The sequence below is a fragment of the Papio anubis genome, chromosome 9 (genome assembly GCF_008728515.1).
Source record: "Papio anubis isolate 15944 chromosome 9, Panubis1.0, whole genome shotgun sequence".
NCBI classification, from domain to species: domain Eukaryota; kingdom Metazoa; phylum Chordata; class Mammalia; order Primates; family Cercopithecidae; genus Papio; species Papio anubis.
In genome coordinates, this window is record NC_044984.1 from 91,305,698 (window position 1) to 91,329,506 (window position 23,809).

The 23,809-nt window shown below is 34.4% G+C and overlaps 1 protein-coding gene across 6 annotated transcripts in view; it reads left to right on the forward strand.

The window, feature by feature from the left end:
• Positions 1 to 23,809, forward strand: part of NEDD1 (NEDD1 gamma-tubulin ring complex targeting factor) — a 45,925-nt gene that overhangs the window by 2,415 nt on the left and 19,701 nt on the right. For 3 of the 6 annotated variants that reach the window (XM_003906990.3, XM_009181472.3, XM_009181473.4), the window contains exons 2-5: positions 147 to 290; positions 3,149 to 3,243; positions 7,527 to 7,643; positions 9,873 to 10,013. In XM_003906990.3, coding sequence (XP_003907039.2) covers positions 155 to 290; positions 3,149 to 3,243; positions 7,527 to 7,643; positions 9,873 to 10,013 — 489 coding nt within the window. In that variant the 5' untranslated portion in view covers positions 147 to 154. Of the gene's footprint in view, positions 1 to 146; positions 291 to 3,148; positions 3,244 to 4,410; positions 5,954 to 5,986; positions 7,049 to 7,526; positions 7,644 to 9,872; positions 10,014 to 23,809 lie in introns of those variants that run through there. The other 3 variants (XM_017946133.3, XM_031650687.1, XM_017946135.2) reach the window with 3 other exon arrangements.

Here is a 23,809-nt window from a genome sequence, read left to right on the forward strand (position 1 = left end):
GATCACTTCAACTACTTTGGTGAGTGCACTGTTTGGAACAAAAATGGATGAGTTAGAGCCACTTGTTTTAGATTAGATTTTGACCTTTTTTTGAGTATGTCTGTTCTTAAATGTTTTAAAAATATATTGTTTTAAACTATTTGTAGGCGCAGTCATGCAGGAAAACCTCAGATTTGCTTCATCAGGAGATGATATCAAAATATGGGATGCTTCATCTATGACATTGGTGGATAAATTCAACCCACACACATCACCACATGGAATCAGCTCAGTATGTTGGAGCAGCAATAGTATCCTTTAAAAAACACACACACACAAACCACTTATTAGGTTAAACAACCACTGTCAATGAAACTTTTGCATGTGACTCATACTGAGTAATGTATTTTGCATTGCTACCAAGGATAGATAACATAAAATAGTAATTTACAAAACAATGTATCATATGAATGCACTCTGATTTTATGTGTTGGGTTCATTTAAAAAAAGTTTAGTTGCAACTCACTTCATTTGAAAACATTGCTATTAAAAAAAGTATATTCTGTCTACACCATAGAATTAGTTATGAAAAGTTTCTTAACAAACCAAATGGAATAAGGTTGGTAATTGTGGAAATAATTCCAAAAGGTTTTGGAATGAGTTTTTGCATCTACATTTGGGTATTTGTGGATCTGAACTGAAAATTAAAGACAGAACATGAAGGTGGAAGCAAGTTTGGGAGGAGATAAAAAATTGTCCAATATCTCCATCTTACTGATGTACTCTCCATATCTTCCTTCCTCTCTGTGTGTGATGAAAACTACTTTTTTCCTAAACAGACATAGTAAAGTTATCTAGATTGAATTTTTCTAAGCTTTTTATGTTTCTGATTGACACCTCCCCTGTCTTGGTGAGCTCCTAAATGTGGATAAAATAAAATGAGGGAGTGAAGACTGTAAACTAGGGTTTTTGAACCCTGCGCTATTGACTTTTTGGGGCAGAAAATTTGTTGTGGATCTTTCCTGTATGTTGTACCATGTGGAGAAGGTTTATTGGTCTTCTCCCCTTAGGTACTAATAGCTTCTAGTTGTCACAACCAAAAATGTTTCCAGAGTCGCCCGAATCACTCCCAGTAGAGAACCACTGCTGTAACCACAGTTCTCCTATCACCTTTTATATGGAAATGTTTTATATAATTGGTCTGTTAGAGATTTTCTTTTGTGAAACTCATATGCAATTTCTTAACAAATTTTTAACATTTGTCTGATTTTTATCAACACCAAAGAATTAAATTCTGCTTTCTGGTGAAAGGAAAAAAATCAAAGCTTTAAAATATGACTGGTTCAGGAACAAAAATATTAAAAGTTTTATATGAGCCTTACTATTCTTGCTTGTCTATAACAAGAAGGACAAATTTTCTTACTGAATTAAATTTACCTCCTTATCATTCCTATATTTTGTATTAAAGCAGTACAACAAATTATTTTGGTACTCTGTTAATCAAACTCATGGTGAAATGACTACATTTTTGAAGGACTTTCCAGATATTTAGTAGGGAAAATATTTTAAAGAGAGCGACAAGTATATGAAGTTGCTGTTCTCTATTTTTAGATTTTCATTATGTTTAGAGCTTAATTTTCCCTCTTATTATATAAAAGTAGCAATTTGTAGTAAGATTTTTTTTGGTTGACTTTTGTTTTAAGGAGTTTTACTAGGAGTTGGCATTTACTAATGCGCTACTTAATAGTCTAACAACAAAACTGATGTAGCTATGAGATAGTGTTGTATGACTTTTGGAAATTGGTCTTATCGTTTTCTTGCGTGAGCAGATGTGCACTGAAAGCCTTCATACAGTCTTACTCTTAATAAGGCTTTGATCACTTCCATGGAGGTTAATTACTGAAGATCAAAGAGTTCCCAGCCTTAGCAACTTGGAGTCCACATAGCATAGATTCCAAGAATGGGGTTAATGTGAGACGCCAGAGAGATTAGTTTTTTGTTTTTTGTCGTTTAGCTTATGTTCCTCACTTTCTCATGATTTCTAAAACTACAAGAGAAATACAAAAGTAACTAGATTACCCACCCACATTATGTTTCAGTTCTTTTTTTTTTCTATATTCTAAGGAGAAAAGTAGTGGTAAACATAGGAAGAAGTCAAGGAAAGGGAAATGGTTTTTCTCACTATGGTAATATCTAGGTAGAAATGATTTGATTTGCATCATGTATCGTAATAAAATTACAGTCTATGCTCTGTTTACAAAATACCTGAAAGTTATGCAGAACATTCAAAAGTTAATGCAGTTAGGGATTCTGAGTGTCTAATTAACCTTTCTCCATTGTTTTTACTCACATTTTAATTGCTAAAAAGCACAGATTTAAACTTCTGATATTTTAATTTGTTATGACTCTCAAAATCAGACTCTTATTCTTGGTTATATTGTTGTATTTAATCATTTTAGTTTTAAAATACTTACTGTTTTGTGTTTACTGATTGTTCCACTTATGATTCATGTAAAAGAAGGTAAATAAAATTTTAAATTAAGATTCAATTAAATTTTATTTAAAAATTAAAACTCATGACACAAACAATTCCTATTTAACCATACATATTTGTAAAATGTTTGCAGGTTACTATAATATTCATTCTTAATTTAAAATTGGAACATTCTATCACAAAAATTCATGTTCTGGGAAAATATCAGGTCTTTTTTTTAAAAAATAGAAAAATAGGGGACTAGTGTGGATGTTTGCTTCCTAGTTTAGATTGGTACCAAGCACTAGGTTAATAAATATCTTGAACAGTTTCTGTAGATGAAAAGGTTGATTGATATTTGCTGATGCTGCTTTTATCATGCTCTCATTCTTGAAGGATAAAATTAGCCCTTCTGGCCTACTCTTTGAAAACAGAGTAGTATTTCACATGGGTTAAATAGCTTTTGAGTGATAGCAGAGCCAGAAGGAAGGCTAGTTCTTCCCTGCAGTAGTAGCAAAGAGAATTAGTCTTAGTAATTATTAATAGTAATGTGAGCTATTTTTGAAAGCTACTCTATAAGCTTTACTCATTCATTGTCTTCTTAGTGTGTTTGCTTTTATAATTGCAATTCTTATAATAGTCTCTAGTGCTATAGATGTTCATGGATTGTTTGATGCTCCATAACTCTTCATTTAGATAACTTTTTAGTAACAGCATCTTCCAGTGGCGACAAAATAGTTGTCTCAAGTTGCAAATGTAAACCTGTTCCACTTTTAGAGCTTGCTGAAGGGGTAAGTGATTTTTTTTTTAAACTGTTAAAAATCTTAGTTTTGCTTGACTGGCAATTGCTTGTTTATTGTGGTGCTTGCAACTAAATATAAAGGTTTTTAAAAGCATCATTTTTAACTTAAGCTCAAAATAATACAGTAACACTTAAAAATGAGATATGTGTACTTACTGAGGTATTTTTAGGTAAAATAGTTTTGAATATTAGGGGAACAATTGAAGACTTGAATTTTGTTAACTAGGCCTTTCATTTCTTCATTTTCCTTCTGTGGGAGAGGATTCCTGTTGCTGCTATTTTAGGACAATGTCCCACACAGGTTACTAGGTTGACCTGAGCAGATGAACTCTAATGACACGGCACTAGTTTACTGATCTTGAGCTCAGGACCATCAGGAACAGATTCATAGCTGATGATAGCCCTCTGCTTCAGATTCTGTCCACCTGTACTGAGGGGCCTGTCTGAGCCTCCCCATGCGCTCCTTAAACAGGTTTTTTTTGTCAAAGTGGGCTTAGGTCCCAGGGCATTTAAATGAAGCTGTCACTGCATACTGTTGCCTTATCCTTTTGTTTTGTTTTGTTTTGTTTTTTTTGAGATGGAATCTCACTCTGTTGCCCAGGCTGGAGTGCAATGGCTCAATCTTGGCTCACTGCAACCTCCGCCTCCTGAGTTCAAGCAGTTCTCCTGCCTCAGCCTCCCAAGTAGCAGGGATTATAGGTGCCCACCACCATACCTGGCTAATTTTTGTATTTTTAGTAGAAACGGGGTTTCACCATGTTGGCCAGGCCCGTCATGAACTCCTGACCTTGTGATCCTCTCGCCTCTGCCTCCCAAAGTGCTGGGATTACAGGCGTGGCAGCCTATCCTTTTGTTTTATAAGTTAATCCCTCTGATTGAGGATAATACTGGCTTCTTCATTTCCAGTCACATTCCTTGAAAGCTATTTCTTTTTTAAATAGAATAAGATTTGAATACAAAGGTATGAGTAGTTGATAGCTTGTTTTTTGTTTGTTTCAAAGTTTTCATAGCAAATCTTAAATTATTATGGATTGTCATAATTTTACACACTGGGTTAGGTAAGGTAGCCCAATTAGAAAGAAAACAGCAGGACAATTGAATAAAAGCTCAACTAATTTAAAGAGGACTCATGATTTTTATCAATCCTCTCCTAAAGGTATCCAGTGGGATTGACCTGAACTTCAGTTCTAACCCACAGATGTTGGAGACTGGGACAGAGAGAACATCTGCTAACAGTAGAAATGGAGTTTGAGGCACTCTGTTTAACCTGACTTAAGCGAAATCAAGGCATAGAATGTCCCTGGTCGATAAAAGGCAGACTGAAGTCTTCAAGAGCAGGCAAAACATCTTAACCATCTTTGGATCTTTGTATCCTAAGATGTTCAAAAAACACTTGTTAATGTCAACGTCAAAACCACTTTAACTTCTACTCTACCACTATATATATGTACTACTGTTATGCATTATGCCTTAGAATCAGTGAATCGGTGTTTGGGAGCATTATTTTTTAAGTATAAAAATAACAGATGGTATTTACAAGTGTTACATAATTCTAAGAGTTTTGTGAATATTTCAAATTAGTTGCTATGATTCTTAGCCCTCTTTCCCATAGTTAACAAATCATATCATAATGCTGATAAATAAAAGTAAGATTAGTTGAGTTCAAATTTTCAGTCTGTTTTAATTTAGCTATAAAAATATTTGCAAACATTGGTTTTTTAGCTTTTACTAGTAATGTTTAAAGTAACATATTTATGTGCTAATAACCTTTTTGTAACTTCCAAATCCTCTTACTTGTGTATTGTTTGAGGCATTAGGCCTTTTCTACTTGAGAAAATAAATTATGATCCTACTCATTTAAAAATTTTAGAGTGGAACTTTAAGTTCATATTTATTTTCTTTGATTTTGTATTTCACCTCTTTAAAGTAGAATGTACCTTTGCCTTGCACCTTGAGCAGTACAGGATTCCTGTAATAACCACAGAATTTCCATTAATTATTTAAGTTCATTAGTTGCATTAATAATACACTATCATTTAAAAAGACCTATCATCAGGGTTAGCCAGCTCTAAATATAAGTTTTATTTTGAGCCCTTAAGAGTAATTGTAGTTGTTGTGATGATTGGAGTCCCAATACATTGATCTTCAGTGGACACCATCTTTTTCTATTTTATTTAAAGGCTGTTTTGATAGTTCTTAGCAAATTCTCCTGATTTGCAGTGACAACCAGATTTTAAATCTTCTTAGTTTCCCTCCACCAAAGTCAATTCCTAGAATGGTATTTGCAGGAGAATTACAGCAACTGTACTGAAACATTGATGTTGTGTGCATCTTGCTATTTTTATATGTTAGTTGATACTCTTGGTCAAAATTTCAGAGCTAGAAGGAACCCTGGAGTCCACAGAAGTGAACACAAATCTATTTGATTTCCTTGAAGCATTTTTGACCCCCTTAAAAGCTGCTGGATCCATGTGGAAGAAAGACAGTGAGAGAGTGGCTCTTTAGTACAAGATTAGCATGTTTATAGTACTTAAACATGCAATGGGGGAGAAGGGCTAGAGGAAGGGGACCATCTGCACCCTTTAAAGAATCTCTTTTGAGCAGAGGATATTTCTGAGAAGCATAGACTCTCAAAGTAAGAACAGTAGATCTCGTCTTCACCTTTCGTTTCTCAAATGCAGAAACACAGGCTCAGAAAGGTGAGATGATTTTGCCTAAACCTACATAGCTTGCCTTTTAACTTTTAGCGAAGTCATAAAATGTCCCCTTTGAATTTGAAGAATCCAAGGATGCACTGTGGAAGTTACAACTAATGTAGCTTGGTGTAGTGCATCTGAAGGTTACATAGGAAAAAAATGCACCATTGTGTTCTGTGTAGCATAGTTACTGATGGCACCACCAGATTGGTGACACTCAAAGATACTCATTGAGAAGAACTTGATAACATCTGTATTTTAGCCATTCTATAAAGATCGAGCATGGATATAGCTTTGTGCTAGTGAAACTGACATTCTGGCAAGGGACAGGCAGTAAACTAGTAAACAAAAAATACCCAGATATTGATAAGTTATCATGCGGATAACTAAAATAAGATATTGCAGTAGCAAGTTACATTAAGTAGCCAGTGGAGTTCCCTTGAAGTGTGGTGGCACTTAAGTTGATCTGTTGACCAGAAGGTCTTCCAAACAAGGTTCAGAGAATTTAGCTTTCTAGGCAAGGAGAATAGCTGTGTAGAAGCCTTGAGGCAAATACAGGGTTGCATATTTAAGGAATGGAAGGTCAGTATGGCTGGAGAATTAGTGGATGAGGAAGAAAATTGTAACAGATGAGGTAGGGCCCAGATAATAGGACTTCGAAAGCCAGGTAAATGTTTGGAGTTTATTCGTGGTGTGATTGGAAGCCGTTGAAGATTTTTAAATAGGAAGGAGACATGATCTGATTTACATTTGTAAAGTCCACCCTACTTATGAAGAACAGAATATAGGAAAGCAGGAGTGGAAACAGGGAAACCAGTTAGGAAGCTGCTGTCGTAGTTTGGCAAGGTTTGGGTTAGTGTTAGTAGTAGCTATAGATAAAGGGAGCCCATGTGGGATTCATTTTTGGGTTGGAGTTTAGAGAGCTTACTGATAGATTGGAGGGGAGGGAGAACAAGAAATCAAGGGTTATTCTGGGTTTTTGTCTTGAGAAACTGGATGGTGTCTTTACAGAGATGGGGAACAAGTGAGGTTGGACTTTGATGACCTGATGTCTGAGACTTGGTCTCCTTAACAGGGAGATTTGCTGGGAGACTTAGGGCAAGTATCTTGACTTCTTTTAAAAAACTGACCCCATCGGTAAAATGAGGACTCTACACTGGAAATTCTTTAAAGTCTCTTCTATTTTTAGCATTTCTGAGCTGGGGATTGATTTTAATGTAGGATATTCTGTGGAAATACAAGAGCAGGCTTTATCAAGGGGAGATAGGATGGGCAAACAAGCTGTGATGGGAGACCAGGACTGCCAATGTCTCCTAAGCTTCCTGTGTTGTCACCGGTCCACAGAAGTGAACGCACATCTATTTGATTTCCTTGAAGCATTTTTGACCCCCTTAAAAGCTGTTGGATCCATGTGGAAGAAAGACAATGAGAGAGTGGCTCTTTAGTACAAGATTAGCATGTTTTTAGTATTTAACAAATATTTATCACATGCTTATTAAGTGTTGGATGAGACCTGAAAGTCAACTCTGAGCTCTGTTAAATTAAGGTAACTTTTATTTTTATTTTTTTTAAATAGCAAAAGCAGACATGTGTCAACTTAAATTCTACATCTATGTATTTGGTAAGCGGAGGCCTAAATAACATTGTTAATATTTGGGATTTAAAATCAAAAAGAATTCATCGATCTCTTAAGGTAAGCAATTAAAAAAAACTTTACAAAAAAATGGATATCTTAATGCATTTAGAGTACTTACCAAGCTTTTATTTTTGAGCTTTTATGTTAAAAATAAGGGGCTTCAGAATTGTTAGGGAAAATAAAGGTGCTATTTAGCTGGAAACTTGTTTTTATGTCTTTTTTCTTCCATGTATAGAATTAATGCATATGATCAACATTTAAAACTTTTTTCTTGTTTTTTCATTTAGTTCTACTCTTATTTGAATGAACCATTTCACTCATTTTTTTCTAAGCTATGGTTTGTGGTCATCAGGGATCTTTCCTTAGGGCAAGCTGGAAAAAATGAGAGTTGTTTTGGGATGATAGTATTCAATATAGTAATCAGAGTTGGGGGGTCAGCTTTTTAGTTATGTAGTATATTTGGCTGCTCTCGTTTGTGTTATTTTTTTATCTGTTTGTATTTTTAACTTGGTAATATTTTGTAAACTAATTTACTATTTACAATTAATGTTTCTTTAATAATTAGCTTTTGGTAGTTTCAGAAAATAAAAATATTTAGCACAACATAGTCTCTGGTTATATTTTTGGAATTCTACTTTTCATTATATTGTCTTTTTAATATTTAGAAGTTGACCTTAAATTTAATTTTTGTCTTTTAAAAAGGTTTTAATATGAAAAATATAAACATATATCTAGACACATACACAGAGGAAGAGCTTTCTTTAACCCATCACCCGTGTAAGCTTCGCTTACCCCATCCCTGCATGGCAAAATTTGATACACTTTTCCGTTTTCAGCTTTCCCAATTACTCTGGATGGTTTTCTGTCTTTTTGGTGTGAAATTCGTAATGTTTAGCTCCCTCATTCATTCTGTTAATGAATATTTTGACTAATTGTGATAGTGGGAAATCTAATGTTTTACCTTTGAATCTCTACAGTCCTCTCCCTGGTGATTAACACAATCTCTGGCACTTGGTAGGTTCTTAGTAAATGTTTGCTGAATGATGACTTACTTTCCACAGTTGAAATTAGGAAGACACTTGCCTCTTTATAAAGTCATATAAATTACATTGGACCACATGTTCTTAATTTCCCAAATGGGAACGATACCCAAAATGTCTGCTCTTCCTTTTTTCTTTTCATCAAACATTTTTTCCTCAAGATAGCAAGTGTTCCTTGGTTTTAGAAATGGAATAAAAGGTAAAGAAATCTCTGAAAATACTTGAAGGACCACTTGAAAAAGTTGTAAGTGGAATATCATAGCTATTATTCTTGCCATTACATAAATAATTATTAGATACAGGGCTTAGTTTGTTGGTATTATTGAGATATGGCATCTTCCTGTTAAAAACTCTTCTCCCAATTTTGATAACTTTTCTCTGCTCCTGCCAGACATCTCTAATTTGATGTTGGAAAACATAGTCCTTGTGAACTCAGTTTGTTTAAAACCTGAAAGTTTTATTTCCTCAAAGTGTATTCCTAATTGGATTTGAGAGGCAGCCTGGTATAGTGGAAGGAACAGAGGCTTTGGAGTTTGACATGGAGTTGAATCCTGGTCACTTAGCGGTTATGTGAGCTTGCATGGGTTTCTTAACCTCTCTGTGTCTCATGTACTTCGTTTATAAAATGGGCAAAATAACCTTGCCCCTCAGGCTTTTCTAAGCATTAAATAATATATAAAGCTCCTGGCACTAGTAGGTTCTGAGCAAATGGAAGCAGCTGCTGTTATCTCACAGATGCCTCGCTCATTTGTTCTTCCCACTCCTCCGTTTTGCAATATCTGGTTTCTTTCCCCTTCCCATGATTTTTCTCTTTTCTTTAAGGTTGAACTCCAGCTTTATGTCTTCCATAAAGCTTCCTCTGCCAACTTCATTCACAGTAGCTCTTTCTCTTTCCTCTGACACTTTGCCTCCATCATTCATTTAGCATATTCTCTGCCATTTTGATGTTAAAGCAGGAAATCAAAGTAGTCAACTTGCAATACCTGTTATTTGTCAGAGGAAGTGAATTCTTTAAAGTAGACATAATGCCATGTAGAAAATTACCTTTCCATAATGTCTCTCTCTCTTTTGTAAAGTGCCTGGACCATTTTTATCATTATTGAAAATAATTCTCTGTGTATTTGAGGAAAATGTTAAAGCAAATATTAGATTGATAAGTACATAATATATGGTATTTACAGAAACATGAAAATGGGCTGTTTGAGGGTTATGGGGCAGCGTACTTACTTTCATTTCTCTCTTTCAGGATCATAAAGATGAAGTAACTTGTGTAACATACAATTGGAATGATTGCTACATTGCTTCTGGATCTCTTAGTGGTGAAATTATTTTGCACAGTGTAACCACTAATTTATCTAGTACTCCTTTTGGCCATGGTAGTAACCAGGTACAGTATGAGTTTATTCAGAGTAAAATGGTGAGATAGATTTTGAATTGTATCTTACATAAGGCTGTGAATTTAAGTTTTTGAAATGCTTGATGGAAAAACTTTAGCTATTTTTAAATGGTAGTGTTTTGAAATATTCAGATAGCAAGCTAATTCATACTAGATTATGGTGCTTATATAAATTTGATTATGTAATCAAATAGTCACATCCTTCTAGACTATAACTATATACAGAATAATAAAATACAAATAGTTGTTAATAGGTTAAATGTAAAAAATGGATATTAATCTTTCTGCAGCACTACTGTTATAGAAATGTGTCACATAGCTCAGACTTTGTCAGCTGCAAGACAGATACACTGAGAAATACTGTTTTGTGGACATGGAATGATTGAGTGTTTTAGGCAGAGGGTAATTTAAGTTTTATATTTTTGTTTTTGTAGGTATATGATAAAGTATCAAAGCTTATATATTTCAGGTTTATATAAGAGTGTTTTGGGAAACTTTTTAAAAGGAAAATAAGTCAATTTTTTCCCTTTATGAAAAAGTTTAGAAGAATAAATTCAGTTTTTCAAGGAACCTAACTCTTGGTTAACTTTCCATAAAATTTGCCTTAGAAATTTCCAGTGAGGTGCAAATTCTTTTAATTTTTACTTAATTATAATCTCTTTGGCCATAATTATTATCAGATAAAATATGGGAGATCTTCACTTTTGGCAAGTAGTTTTTAAAATTATTACTTGAATGTATTTAGTGCTTAAAAAATTTAGTGGATATGAAAAGTATACAGGAAAAAGTCTTTTTTAAGTTTTATATATATTGGGGGAATAATACAGATATATAAATGGTATTATGAGTAAGTGATATAAAAGTCTTATAGTGATACGGAACAGTTGAGAGAAGACTATTTCAGAATAAAATAGGGAAAATTGAAAGGGTTGGGAGTTGCAGCTAGGTCTAAGGCTTATTTATTTTGTTTTTACTATGACAATATAAATTGGCCTTTTTGCCGATTATTTGTTTCTAACTTGTAGTAGGGTTACTCTTTGTTTTGTTTGTTTGTTTTTTTGAGACGGAGTCTCGCTCAGCTGCCCAGGCTGGAGTGCAGTGGCGCAATCTCAGCTCACTGCAACCACCGTCTCCTAGTTTCAAGCAATTCTCCTGTCTCAGTCTCCCAAGTAGCTGGGATTACAGGCACCCACCATCATGCCCAGCTAATTTTTGTATTTTAGTAGAGATGAGATTTCACCATGTTGGCCACGCTGGTCTTGGACTCCTGACCTCAGGTGATCCACCCACCTCGGCCTCCCAAAGTGCTGGGATAACAGGCGTGAGTCACCGCACCCAGCCAGGGTTAGTCTTTTTCACATGTCCACATTATTGGTGGAACCATGGCCTGTTTCTTTGTCCTCAGTCTATTGTCTAGTTTCTTGCCTTACATGGAGAAGATGCATAATGAATATTTTAATATATGAGTATATTTAGAGATGACAAAGATTTTGTTAGGCAAATATAAAGCTTTAGAAGAGGGATTTTTTTTTCTTTCTTTTTTTTTCTTTCTTTTTTTTTCTTTGAGACAGAGTCTTACTCTGTTGCCCACATTGGAGTGCAGGGGAATGATCATGGCTCACTGCAGTGGCAACTCCTGGGCTCAAGCAGGAGCCTGGCTAAGATTTTTCTTTTTTTTTTTTTTAATATTAGAGACAGGGTCTCAGTATGTTGTCCAGGCAGGTCTTTAACTCCTGGCCTCAAGTGATCCTCCTGCCTCGACCTCCCAAAGTGCTGGGATTACAGGCATGAGCCACCACACCCAGCTGGGAGAGGGATGTTTTATATGGAGGACATCACATTAACAAAAATAAGGAGAAAGGAAATTGCATGGGCTTTACATAGGGCCAATGTGAGAAAAGATTGGAAAAGGGTAAATATGAATATAGTATTGATTTAAGACTGAATGTCACACAAAAGACTTCTGTTTTGGCAGGTATTTCGGGAAACTAATCAGAGTTTTTAATTAGTTGAATGTCAGAATCATAGAATCCTTGAACATTAAAAATAGCCTTTAGAGGTAATCTCGCTTTCTGCACTTTATGGATGAAGATAAATGATTTGCCAAAGGGATGCTGTTTAGAATGTACTAAATTGTCATAGAAGCAGGAACTTATATTTTGTTTTGGTAATTTCTTTTTTATTTATATTTTGATAAAGGGGAGCCGTAAAGTCTAAACTTTGGAACTATTGTGAAAAAAATCATTAATGTTCAAGTACCTTTTTTAAGGACATAGAGTAACTTTCTTTTTTGTGTCTGTTAGAAACATGACAAATTTATAAATTTTATAAATTTTGGACTGACTTTTCAATACCATAAAAATTAGACCAGATACTACTATGTATATTCTTATACTTCAATTTTTATATTTATTATCTCTTGCTAGAGAGTTTTCTTATTAAAATCAGACATGAAGGAATATTCCTGAAAACATTAGGTTTGACTATACTTTTTGACCTAATTTGGTGTAAAAGATTTAAATTTTTAAAAACAATTGAGGTGTAACTTTATAATAAAGTGCAGTGCATATATTTTAAGTGTACAGCTTGTTGAATTATTAATATGTTAATACATTGGTGTAACTACTAACAAAATCAAGATATAGAACATTGCCAGCACACCAGAGGACTTGATTTTGCCTTTTCCAGTCACTACCTCGTATTTTATAAAAGGAATCATATGTGGGCCAGACGCGGTGGCTCATACCTGTAATCTCAGCACTTTGGGAGGCTGAGGCAGGCGGATCACTTGAGCCCAGGAGTTTAAGACCACCTTGGGCAATGTGGCGAAACCTCATCTCTATTAAAAATATAAAGAAATTCACCAGGCATGGTGGTGCATACCAATAGTCCCAGCTGCTTGGGAGGCTGAGGCAGGATGATCACTTGAGCCTGGGAGGTTGAGGCTGCAGTGAGTTCTGATTGTGCCACTGCACTCCAGCCTGAGTGACAGAGTGACACCTTGTCTCAAAAGAAAAGAAAAACAGGAAATGTCATGTGTCTGGTTTCTTTAGTAATCATTACGTTTGCTTTGTTGCATGGAATAGTAGTTCATATTGTATTAATACTGTGTAGTGTTTCCTTATATGAATGGGTCACCATTTATCCATTCTATTGTTGATGAGCAGTGAATTGTCTTGTTTTACCTGTTACAGGGTAGCTACTGTGAATATTTTTGTACAGGTCTTTTTTTAAGATTATGTTTTTATTTCTTTTGAGTAAATACTTAGGAGTGGAATTGCTGGATTGTAGCATAGGCATACAGTTTTACTTCATGAAAAATTGCCAAAACATTTTCTAAAGTGAAATCCAACTGGATGTGAGATCGAGTTGCTCCACATTTTTGCTAATACTTGGCATTATCTGTCTTATTTTTGCCACTTTGATGGTTATCTAGTGCTGTCTCATGGTGGTTTTAATTTGCATTTGTCCATGTTGAATGATGTTAAGTAAATTTTTATGTGTCTTCTTTTGTGAAGTGACTGTTCAAATCTGTTGCCTGTTTTTATGTTGGGTTATATGTGTTTTTAAAATTTATTTATGATTTCTTATGTATTGCAGGTAGATTCATTTTGGGGATATGCATGTTGCAAATGTCTTCCTTCAGCCACGGCTTGCCATTTTACTCCTTAATACCTGGTTTTGTGTGTGTGTGTGTGTGTGTGTGTTTTAATGAACAGAAGTTCTTAAATTTAATGAAGTCAAGTCTCATATGTCAGTCTTTTCTTTTATGTTTGCTGCTTTTTGTGTTCTCTTGAAGAATCTTGCCTGCCCCAAGGTTTTGAAGATACTATTCTGTGTTTTCTTTTAGAAGCTTTGTTGTTTTATCTTTCTTATTTATGTTTGTTATGATCCATTTCAAATTAATTTTTGTGTATTGTGTGAGAGAGGGTCCTACATTCCATGTAGATATCTAATTGTACCAATGTTATTTATTACAAAGACCAACCTATCCCCACTAAATTACAGTAATGCCTTCTTACGAAACTGATAACTGTATTGGTTAGTTTGTAGTCGTTCTGTTTTGTTACGTTGGTCTAGTTTGTTACTAGTTTTGATTATTGTAGCTTTATGGTAAATCGTGATATTTTTAACTTCACTTTGACTACTCTGGGCCTTTTGCGTTTCTAGCTGAATTTTAGAATCAGCTTGCCCATTTCTAACAAAAAATCTGCTTCATTTTGATTGAGATATTGGATCTGTGGACCAATTTAGGAACAACTACTATCTTAACAATATTAATTCTTCCTTGAATATGGTATAACTATCTATTTAAGTCTTTAATTTTTCTTAGCAGTGTTTTGTTTTTACTGTAGAAGTCTTGCATATCTTTTAGTAGATTTATTACTATGCATTTGATTTTTTTGATGATATATTTTAATTGCATTTTTTGTTAAATTTTATTTTCCAATTCTTTGTGGCTTGTAGAGAAACACAGTTGATATTTGTCTTTTGTCATTTTATCCAAAAATTCTGCTAAATTCACTTAATAGCTTGGACAGTCTTGATTCTTTTGAAAGAATTTGTAGATTTTTTTTTTTTGCATTTATAGTTTATACACTATCATGTCTGTCATCTGTGAATAATAAGTTTTTATTTCTTATTTCCTGATCTTTATGTATGTTATTACTTTTTCTTTATTGCATTGACTAGGCTCTCCAATCCAGTGTTGAATAGAAGTGATGATAGTGGACATCTTTATTTTGTCCCCAAATTCAGGAAGAAGCATTCACAGTTTACTACCAAGCATGATAGTAATTGTAAGGTTTGTGTTGTAGATATCCTTTGTCTTATTAGGGTGCTGTATATTGTGGGCAAATTTTACTACTTATGTTGGAAGTTTTACATCATTTAGCTCCTATAATTCATATTTATCCATCCTAGATGAAAGTAGCAATAAGCAAGTAAGTATACAGTTAACCAAATAAAATGTTAAGTGCTGTGGAAGCAATAAACTGCAGAGTTCCAAGGGAACATACAGGAGAGACACCTAAGCCATTTGGGAAGAATAGAAAAGCATTTTAAAGGAAATGATGTCTCAGTGGCAGCCTGAGGAAGGGTGCAAGTTATTCAGACCTGGGTTGTTGGTGAGGGACCAGAGAAGGTGGTGCGAGGATTTGGAGAGCGCTGTAAGCAGAGGTGATCACTGCATAGAATGCTTACCACCATATATTGTGTTTCAGCACTGTGATCATTGCATTATATTACCTTCTCTCATTTAATCTTTGCTACTAACTTGTGAGGTATATGTTCTCATTTTACAAATGAGAAAATAGATTCCAGGACTTTCAGATCATACAACTCTTAATTGACTATTTTACATATCAACTCCTCAGAATTGGTAGCATTTTCTTTTGTATATCTAGCTCAGGAGCAGCTGAATGTATAAGGATTTGAGGATGAAAAGCTTATGGAAACTTTACAGTATTTTCTTGTCTCTTTGTGCAGGAGTCCAATATGTACCTATACCTCTTCCTCACACAAATATCTTCTAAAATTCTAGGTGATAGGTTGCTGTATTACTGATTTTGAAAGGATTTTCATTGATAACTTTGCACAGGGAACTGAATTAAATATATCTTTTAGTTTAGGAAAACAGTAATGCTCAAAGCTTATCTCTTATCTAAGGTCAGATAAACTAGAACTTGAGATCTTCATGGGCCTGCTGCCTCCTGCTTGGGCATTCTGCATCTCTGTAGGATCTTTTGATGTAGCTTTACATGGTAAGTCCCACATTTATTTGGAGAGCACTAGGAGTAAAGCACCTTAGCTAGCTGAGTGAACTTGAACGAGTTACTTAACTCTCAAGCCTCCTTTTCCTTATCTGTCAAGTGAGAATAATATACTTTCAATGGGATTTTTTTTTTTTTTTGATGGCTAAATGAGATGGTGAGTGTGTTTATCACATTGCTTACCATTTGGTAAGAGGTCAGTGAATGTTAGCTGTTATTGTGTGCTTTTAATGAATACCAATCTATTAAAATACCTTTTGTGATTTACTTCTCTAAAATGATTTGAACATCTTTAGATTTAATGTGTTCTCTCCAAACCCAGTTGCAAGTTGACCCCAGTAATCCTATTTTGTGTTTTAGACTGATTTAAAAATGAGAGCATGAAAGATGGTGAAAAATTTGACTAGAGTCTGTTGGTTTTTTTCCCCTTTCCCTGGAACAAATGGTTATATTTGTTGTGTATACCATTTTATTTCATTTTTCTTCAATAAGTTATACCATTAAAACAATACATGGGCTCAGAAATATAAGTTGGCTTCTGCTGGTAAGGATGCAGTCCCAGTTTTCTTAGTGAGGAAAGACAGTTTTCGTGATTTTACATACTTATGTTTCCTTTTTATGGGCAGCATAATTTAAACCTTTGGAATTTTTCTTTTCAAATTAGTTTTTTTTCCTACAAGTAGTACTGCCTGTTTTATCTGATTGTGGCCCAAAGCATCAAACTGCTACTTAATGAATGTTTATTCATTAAAAAAACTTTTATTAAAATTTCTCAAAATTCAGTTCAGTTTAAAAATATTGTGACCAGGCACAGTGGTTCACACCTAGAATTCCAGCACTTTAGGAGGCCAAGGCAGGTGGATTTCTTGAGCACAGGAGACCATCCTGGGCAACATGGTGAAATGCCATCTCTACAAAAAATACAAAAATTAGCCAGGTGTGGTGGTGCACGCCTGTAGTCCTAGCTACTGAGGAGGCTGAGGTGAGAGGAGTGATTGAGCCTGGGACGTTGAGGCTGCAGTGAGCCATGACTGTGCCACTGCACGCCAGCCTGGGTGACAGAGTGAGACCCTATCTCAAAAAAAAAAAAAATGTGTGTGTGTGTATATGTCATGTTCATTCAAGTTTAAATGTTCATAACAATTTCAAATCTGTCAAAAAGTTGACATAATTGAATTCAGTCTGTTACTTAAGCCCAATTTCTGTGTTAAGTTTTACTTACTGAGAAAAATGGTAAATGGGGCACATCTGTGATTAAATTAAAAATTTTTCTGTTTTTGTCTCTGTCAACAATCATGAATTTGAAATCTTTAAAAATTAATTAGTGTCTTAGTGAAAGTGACAGGAATGTAGAATCTCACAGAATCTGCATCATACTGAATTTTATATTGGAAATAAGATTTCCTGAGTATATTTGGAATCCAACTTTGAAACGTCTGAGCTGAATTAAAGTTACTCGCTTTATGTGGATCACAGTGTCTTTCTGCAGGGGAAAAGAGCCTCGCTGCTTCTGCAGAACTGCTGGGCTGACAGACTGCTTAGGTTATAATTGCATGTCACTCTTTGGCAAGTTCAGCATCTTAGGCTCACAAATAGGTTAACCTGTGTTACCTTTCTCAAGCTGCAGCCTTTTGCAAAGCAATTACAAATGTCAATCTATTGTATTGATTCCTTAGATTAAAAAACGATCTTTAAATGTAGGTTTTCTGTGACATTTCAGTATATGTTATTCAGTATATGTTAAATCCATTTGCTTTTCCTAAATGAAATGTTTTATGTATAGATTTTGTAAGCATTAAGAGTCTGCTTGAGTATGGGGATCTGGTAAATGTAAATATTAATTACATTTTTAGAAATAACAGTTTTCTCAAGAATGAGTCTATTCTAAATTGGTTTATTTCATTGACTGGTTTTGTTTATACCAGAATTGCAGCACTCAAAAACTTGGACTACAAAGACTTTTTATCTAGAAGTGGTCTCTTTTATGTTATATAGGAGCATTGGTATAAAATGGTTTTATGATAACATTTCTTTGATTCTCTGTATATTTCTATAGTATTTGTATACGCTTGACAAGCCTATATAATATGTTCTTGAGCAGTTTTATAATTGACATTTAGGCATAAAATAAATGGATGATCTGTATTTTTCTTCTTAAAGCCTTTTTTCCTTCTATTTTTCTCTTCTAAATTTTCTTTAATGGAAAGCTACTTGAAAGATATTTTCTTACAGTGTTTCTATGTATATCTCTGTCTTCCATCCATATAGTTATACTCATTCTGTTTGTCCAGTCATGTTTTCTGCCTGTTCTCATTAGTGATCTACCCTGGGTATCCTCATATTATTAGTCTTCATAACCATAATTTTTAATGACTGCATGTATTTCGTTATTCAGTGCCATCATTTACCTAAACAGTCCTCTATTGTTTTATTTTCCAAATTTTTATAATAAAAATGAGCATGTTAATATTGTTTTCATAAGTATGTATCTTCTGCTTTTTGACTTTTTTCTTTGAGAGTACAAGTTCTCTTTCAATGTAATTTAGTAGCAGGCTTATATTTTCTTTAAGAAGCTTAAGTGTTACTCTATTATCTTTGGTCTCAAATGTGTGATGTGATTTCATAGCTTTTGAAACCCTTTTACGTCACTGAATCACTAGTTTTTTATTCCTAGGTTATTTGAAGGAATTTTTTTTCTTTAAAGCCAAGTAATTTTTCTAGAATATATCTTGATGTTGGTCATTATATATTGCTACTGTTAGGTACATAGCTTGTGTTTCTTTTCTTTCTTTTTTTTTTTTTTTTTTGAGACAGAGTCTCATTCTTTTGCCCAGGCTGGAGTGCACTGGCGTGATCTCGGCTCACTGCAAGCTCTGCCTCCTGGGTTCACGCCATTCTCCTGCCTCAGCCTCCCGAGTAGCTGGGACTACAGGCGCCCGCCACCACTCCCGGCTAATTTTTTGTATTTATTTTAGTAGAGACAGGGTTTCACCGTGTTGGCCAGGATGGTCTCGATCTCCTGACCTCGTGATCTGCCTGCCTCGGCCTCCCAAAGTGTTGGGATTACAGGCGTGAGCCACTATGCCTGGCTCATAGTATGTTTCTTAATATGTAGTTTCAAATCTTTTATTTTTGGAAATTTTTTTTAAATTATAATTTTTTAGTATGCTTTTTCTCCTTTGGATTTTTTGTTGTTGCATTTTCTTTTCTTCAGTGGTTTATCATTTTTTCTCAAGTGTTTTTAAACTTTTTTCTTATTTCTTTTTGATTTTTAAAAATTACTTCCTTTTTAACCTGTCTTTAAGGTATTGTCTGTTGTTTATTCATTTTTGAATTCCTTCTAAATTAGCCTTCATTTTTGAAGAGATTTTAAAAATTTCTAATTCTTTCCCAAGTTCTGACATCTCGTTTCTGAGTTTTAAATTTATGTTTTTTTCTTAATGTCTTGTATTTTTTTTTTTCTTTCTGGTCATCTGTTGAGAACGTTTTTCTCCTTGTTCTCTTTGTTTTCATAAGTTTGTGTGGGATATGTCTGTGAAATTAGTTTTAGTTTCCCTGAACTTCTAGACAGAAGGGGGTCAAGTGGCTTTTCTAACTTCACAGAGCTCCCCATTGTTTTCTTTTTTATATATATATATATATGTATATGTATATATGTAAATAAATATATGTAAAATATATATGTATATGTATATATGTTTATGTATATATGTGTGTGTATATATATTTGTAAAAGTATATGTATATTTTTTAATGGCTGCTTGCTTTCTGGGGTTCCCTGGCTCTGCTCTGCTTTTCCACCTATCTGAACCTTTGTTTCCTTCAGCTCTGTTGCCTCCATCCTGTTCAGGTTTGCTTCCACTCCTAGCACATCTCCTCAGTGTGGGGCTGTGACCTGGGAGGGACACACTTTGGCTGGTCAGTTTTGGAATTCTCTGGCTGGACTGCTCTTGTCCTGACCTTCCTGCAAACCTGTAGCACAGACCCGTTAATGAAGTGGATGTTCTGGGTTTCGGCTGAGGTTGTAAAATTGGCCAACATGCTTTTTTGTGAATACCTTTTGACTGTTATGGGCTGCTTCTGTTCTCAGATCTCAGACTCCTTGTTATTTCCTTCTTCTTCCTTCTGCAGAGACACCAATACCATGAAAGACTTATGGCTGTTAATTGTTTGACCTCTCAGCATGTATTTGGGGGTTCATGGGGATACCTGATCATCTAATTTGTTGTGAATGTTGTCCGTGGGATTTTAGTTTTTGGTCATCTAGTTTATTATCTGTTGTAAAACACACACACACACACACACACACACACACACGCTCACACTCACGCTGTGTTGGGGATTTCTAAGACCAAATTTGGTCATTCTCTAGGATTCACAGGATTCTGTGTATAGTCATACTCATGGCTATTATTTGTTTTATAGTGAAAGAATACAAAGTAGCAAAACCAGCAAAGAGAAAAGTGCGGGGGGGTGAAGGCCACAGGAAACCAGATGTGAGCTTTCAAGAGTCTTCTCCTAGAGTGGATGTGCTTAACCCCTCCAGGATCAAATTGTGACAACATATATGAAATGTTGTCTACCAGGGAAGCTTGTTAGAGCCTCAGTGACCAGAGTTTTTACTGGGGGGCTGGTTATATCTAGGAGCCCATTGCCTAGCACATACCAAAATCCAAACTCCCAGAAGGAAATTAGGTATTCAGCTGTGGTTCAGCCTTAAACCATATCTGTCACAAATAAGTTTAGGCAGAGCGAGTGGGCCATTCTTATCAGTTAAGGCAGTGGGACCCCTTCCAAAACCCAAGTTCGCAGATGCTAGCCAAGGACCAACCCTGAGTGCAGGAATTTTTAAAGATAGGCAGTCTCAGGCCTGCTTTTCTGCATACACATGCACATACGCACACACATACGTACACGCACACACACACTCGCGCATGCACTCACAGTATTGACAGCCATTCAGAAACTCTGCCACCACTGTAACCAGTAACTTCTCAGAGACCTCCCATTGAAAGGATTTTAAGCAAAAGACAAATATGTTGAGATTTTCAGGTTTGAAGATGTTAGTTATTGCAACAGAGTGGAGGATGGATAGTAAGCCACTGAGAATGGAAATAGGATAACTATGCAGTGGCTTAGGTGACAGTTGATTTGTGCTTGAAATAAGGCCCTGGGAATCAAGAAGCTAGTATGGAGTCAAAGGAACACTATGTATATTTGTGACCGTATATATGTGTGTATGTACATATGTATATTAAGATGTTTATATTAATTTCTCACTGCTTTATAGTGCCTAGTAAGAAAATGATGTGAATGTGTATTCTTATCTGTGCAAAGGGAAGGCTTTTATAAGCATAAATATAAAGAAGTATAGTCATAAGTCACTGGCAACAAGTTTGATAAATTTAAATATATAAAAATTTAAAACTTCTGACAAAAAGCAAGATAAAAATTCCTAAAATTTAAATGAAATGGGGAAGGTATTTACAATCTATGAGAGCATTAATGTTCTTACTATATTAACAGCAAGTTGCAAATTAGTATTTTAAAAATCTTCATAGCCCGATAGAAAATAGGCAAAGTAGAATAATGAGCAATTTGCAAAAGAAGAAAGACAAATAGTCATTTCATATTTTCAACTGAGAACCTTTAAGGCATGAACAACAATGAATTACAATTTTTTTCATAAATTAATAATTTTTAAAAAGGGTAGTAATCAGAGTACTTGCAAATCAGAAGTAACCCAAATGTCTGACATGATTATTTAGATAAATTGGTGTACTCGTGCATTCATATCTTAAACAGCTATTAAAATCACGTAGAAAACATTAACATGACTGTTTATTATAAAGCGTGATTCCAGGTTTTCTGTTGATACTATACTGAATACACAGAAACATACATACACACGGAAAAATACTTAAAGGACATCCCCTCAAAATGTCAACCAGCTTTTCTCTGGGTTTATGGATGATTTTGGGTGGGATTATGGATGATTTTTCTTCTTTGTGATCAAAAAAAAACCTTTTTTCTATTAAATAATTATCTTAGTAGAGACTGACAAACTATAACCAATGGTGTAGCCTACTTATTTTTGTAAAGTTTACTGGAACACAGCCATGCTTTTCATCTGTATATTATCTGTAACTACTTTTCAGTACAATAGCATAAAATATTTACTGTCTGGCCCTTTAAGAGTAAGTTTTTGAAACCTTCCCCTCACCTGTAGTGAGTGGTGTGCTTTTTATATTTAGAAACAGTCTCCCTCCTCCATAAACACACAACATTCTTACCCAATAATGTGTTACAAGAAAAAATAGCATTGTTGCTTATGGTGCTGGGATTTTTTTTTCCCCCATAAGCTTCTTGATTTAATTCTTTTCTTATAAATAGTTTAGTCTGGAACAAGATAGGGACTTAATGACTTAAGTGCTGCTGATACTAAAATAAGTTAATATTTATTTTGAATATAATTTGGAGGCCAGGCGTGGTGGCTCACACCTGTAATCCCAGCACTTTGGGAAGCTGAGGCAGGTGGGGTGCTTGAATCTGGGAGTTTGAGACCAGCCTAGGCAAAATGGCGAAATCCTGTCACTTAAAAAAAAATATATATATATACACACACACACACACACACACACAAATATATATATAAATTATATATATATATAATTTAGTAAATCAGTGTTTTGTTTATCCACGATTCTTAGCTAATATCTTAATGATATTCTAAAGAGAAGATTTAATAGATGTAGAAAGTTAAGAAATGAAATTCTGTTAGTATTATCACAGAAATAATTGGAGGCATTTAAAGAATTCAGTGTGGTTACTTAAGGGTCTTTAAAAATATATGTAAAAGATGTTTGAATGGTGGGTACATAAGCAGTGATGAGCAAGTAAGTTATGAACTTCTGAAAATGGTGGTGACAGCTGCTGTGTACCTGATTCTTTACAGAAATGCTATTTAATCCTTAAAATAATTGTGACAGGAAAACAAGAGTGTTTTCTGTTATGTAAATGACAACACTGAGTTTTGGAGAGTTTAAGTAATTCACTTAAATCATACAGAGGTTTGCTGAGCGTTCACTGAACTTAGGTTTATCTGAAAGGAACATTTATCATTATCTTTAGCCTTTTTTTTTTTTTTTTGTTTTGATCAAGAATATGTTTTTAACTGGTTATCAAGTTGTATTATAGACAGTGGTAAACTTCTTGTTCCTTGCTACCTGCAAGCAGATTCTGGATGACCATGTTTTAAGGATGTTTTAGGAAAATTCCTGCTGTTGCTAAAAGGTTAAACTTTATGAACTTTGAGAATCTACCAGGTCTATGATTTTTATGGTGTTTTTAAAAATTCTACTTGTATATTTAGTCTAAATTTAGATCATGTGAAGGACCATAACTATATGAACTCCTAAAGTGCTGTAGAAATCTTTTTAGAAATCATGTTTTGCCTTATATTTTGATATGTTGTGTATGACTCTGTAATCATTAACATAATGTACTAAGGAGCTCTGTGTCTTTTATATAGTTAACATTCATGTAGTTTATTTTTCTTGAATATAGACCAGAGAAAAGATTTGACTATTCAAGTTGGATATACTTTTTCCCAACAAAAATAAAAACTATGTAAACCAACATTTTCTCTTTGTACTTTAGCCATTGAAAATGAGCCATATTTAATGGGTTAACATATTAATTGTCTTAACTTAGGTGCCAGGTGACTAATACTCCTTTTTTTTTTCTTAGAAAAAAAAAGTCTGTATTTCCTAGACAATTTTTTTTTGTTATTGAGATCTAATATATATTATTTTAGACATTTTAGAGTTAAGTAGAATATAAATTTGTAGGGAAAAAAATAGCTTAAATGTAAAGTACTTAATTCTCAGCCTAGTAAATGACAACATCAATACAAGTTTGAGAGTAACATTTTAATAAGAAAAGTAGATAAAATTCAGTTAGTTTTAATCTAAGATCAGTTTATTCAAACTAAATCTTTGTTTATTCTGGTCCATA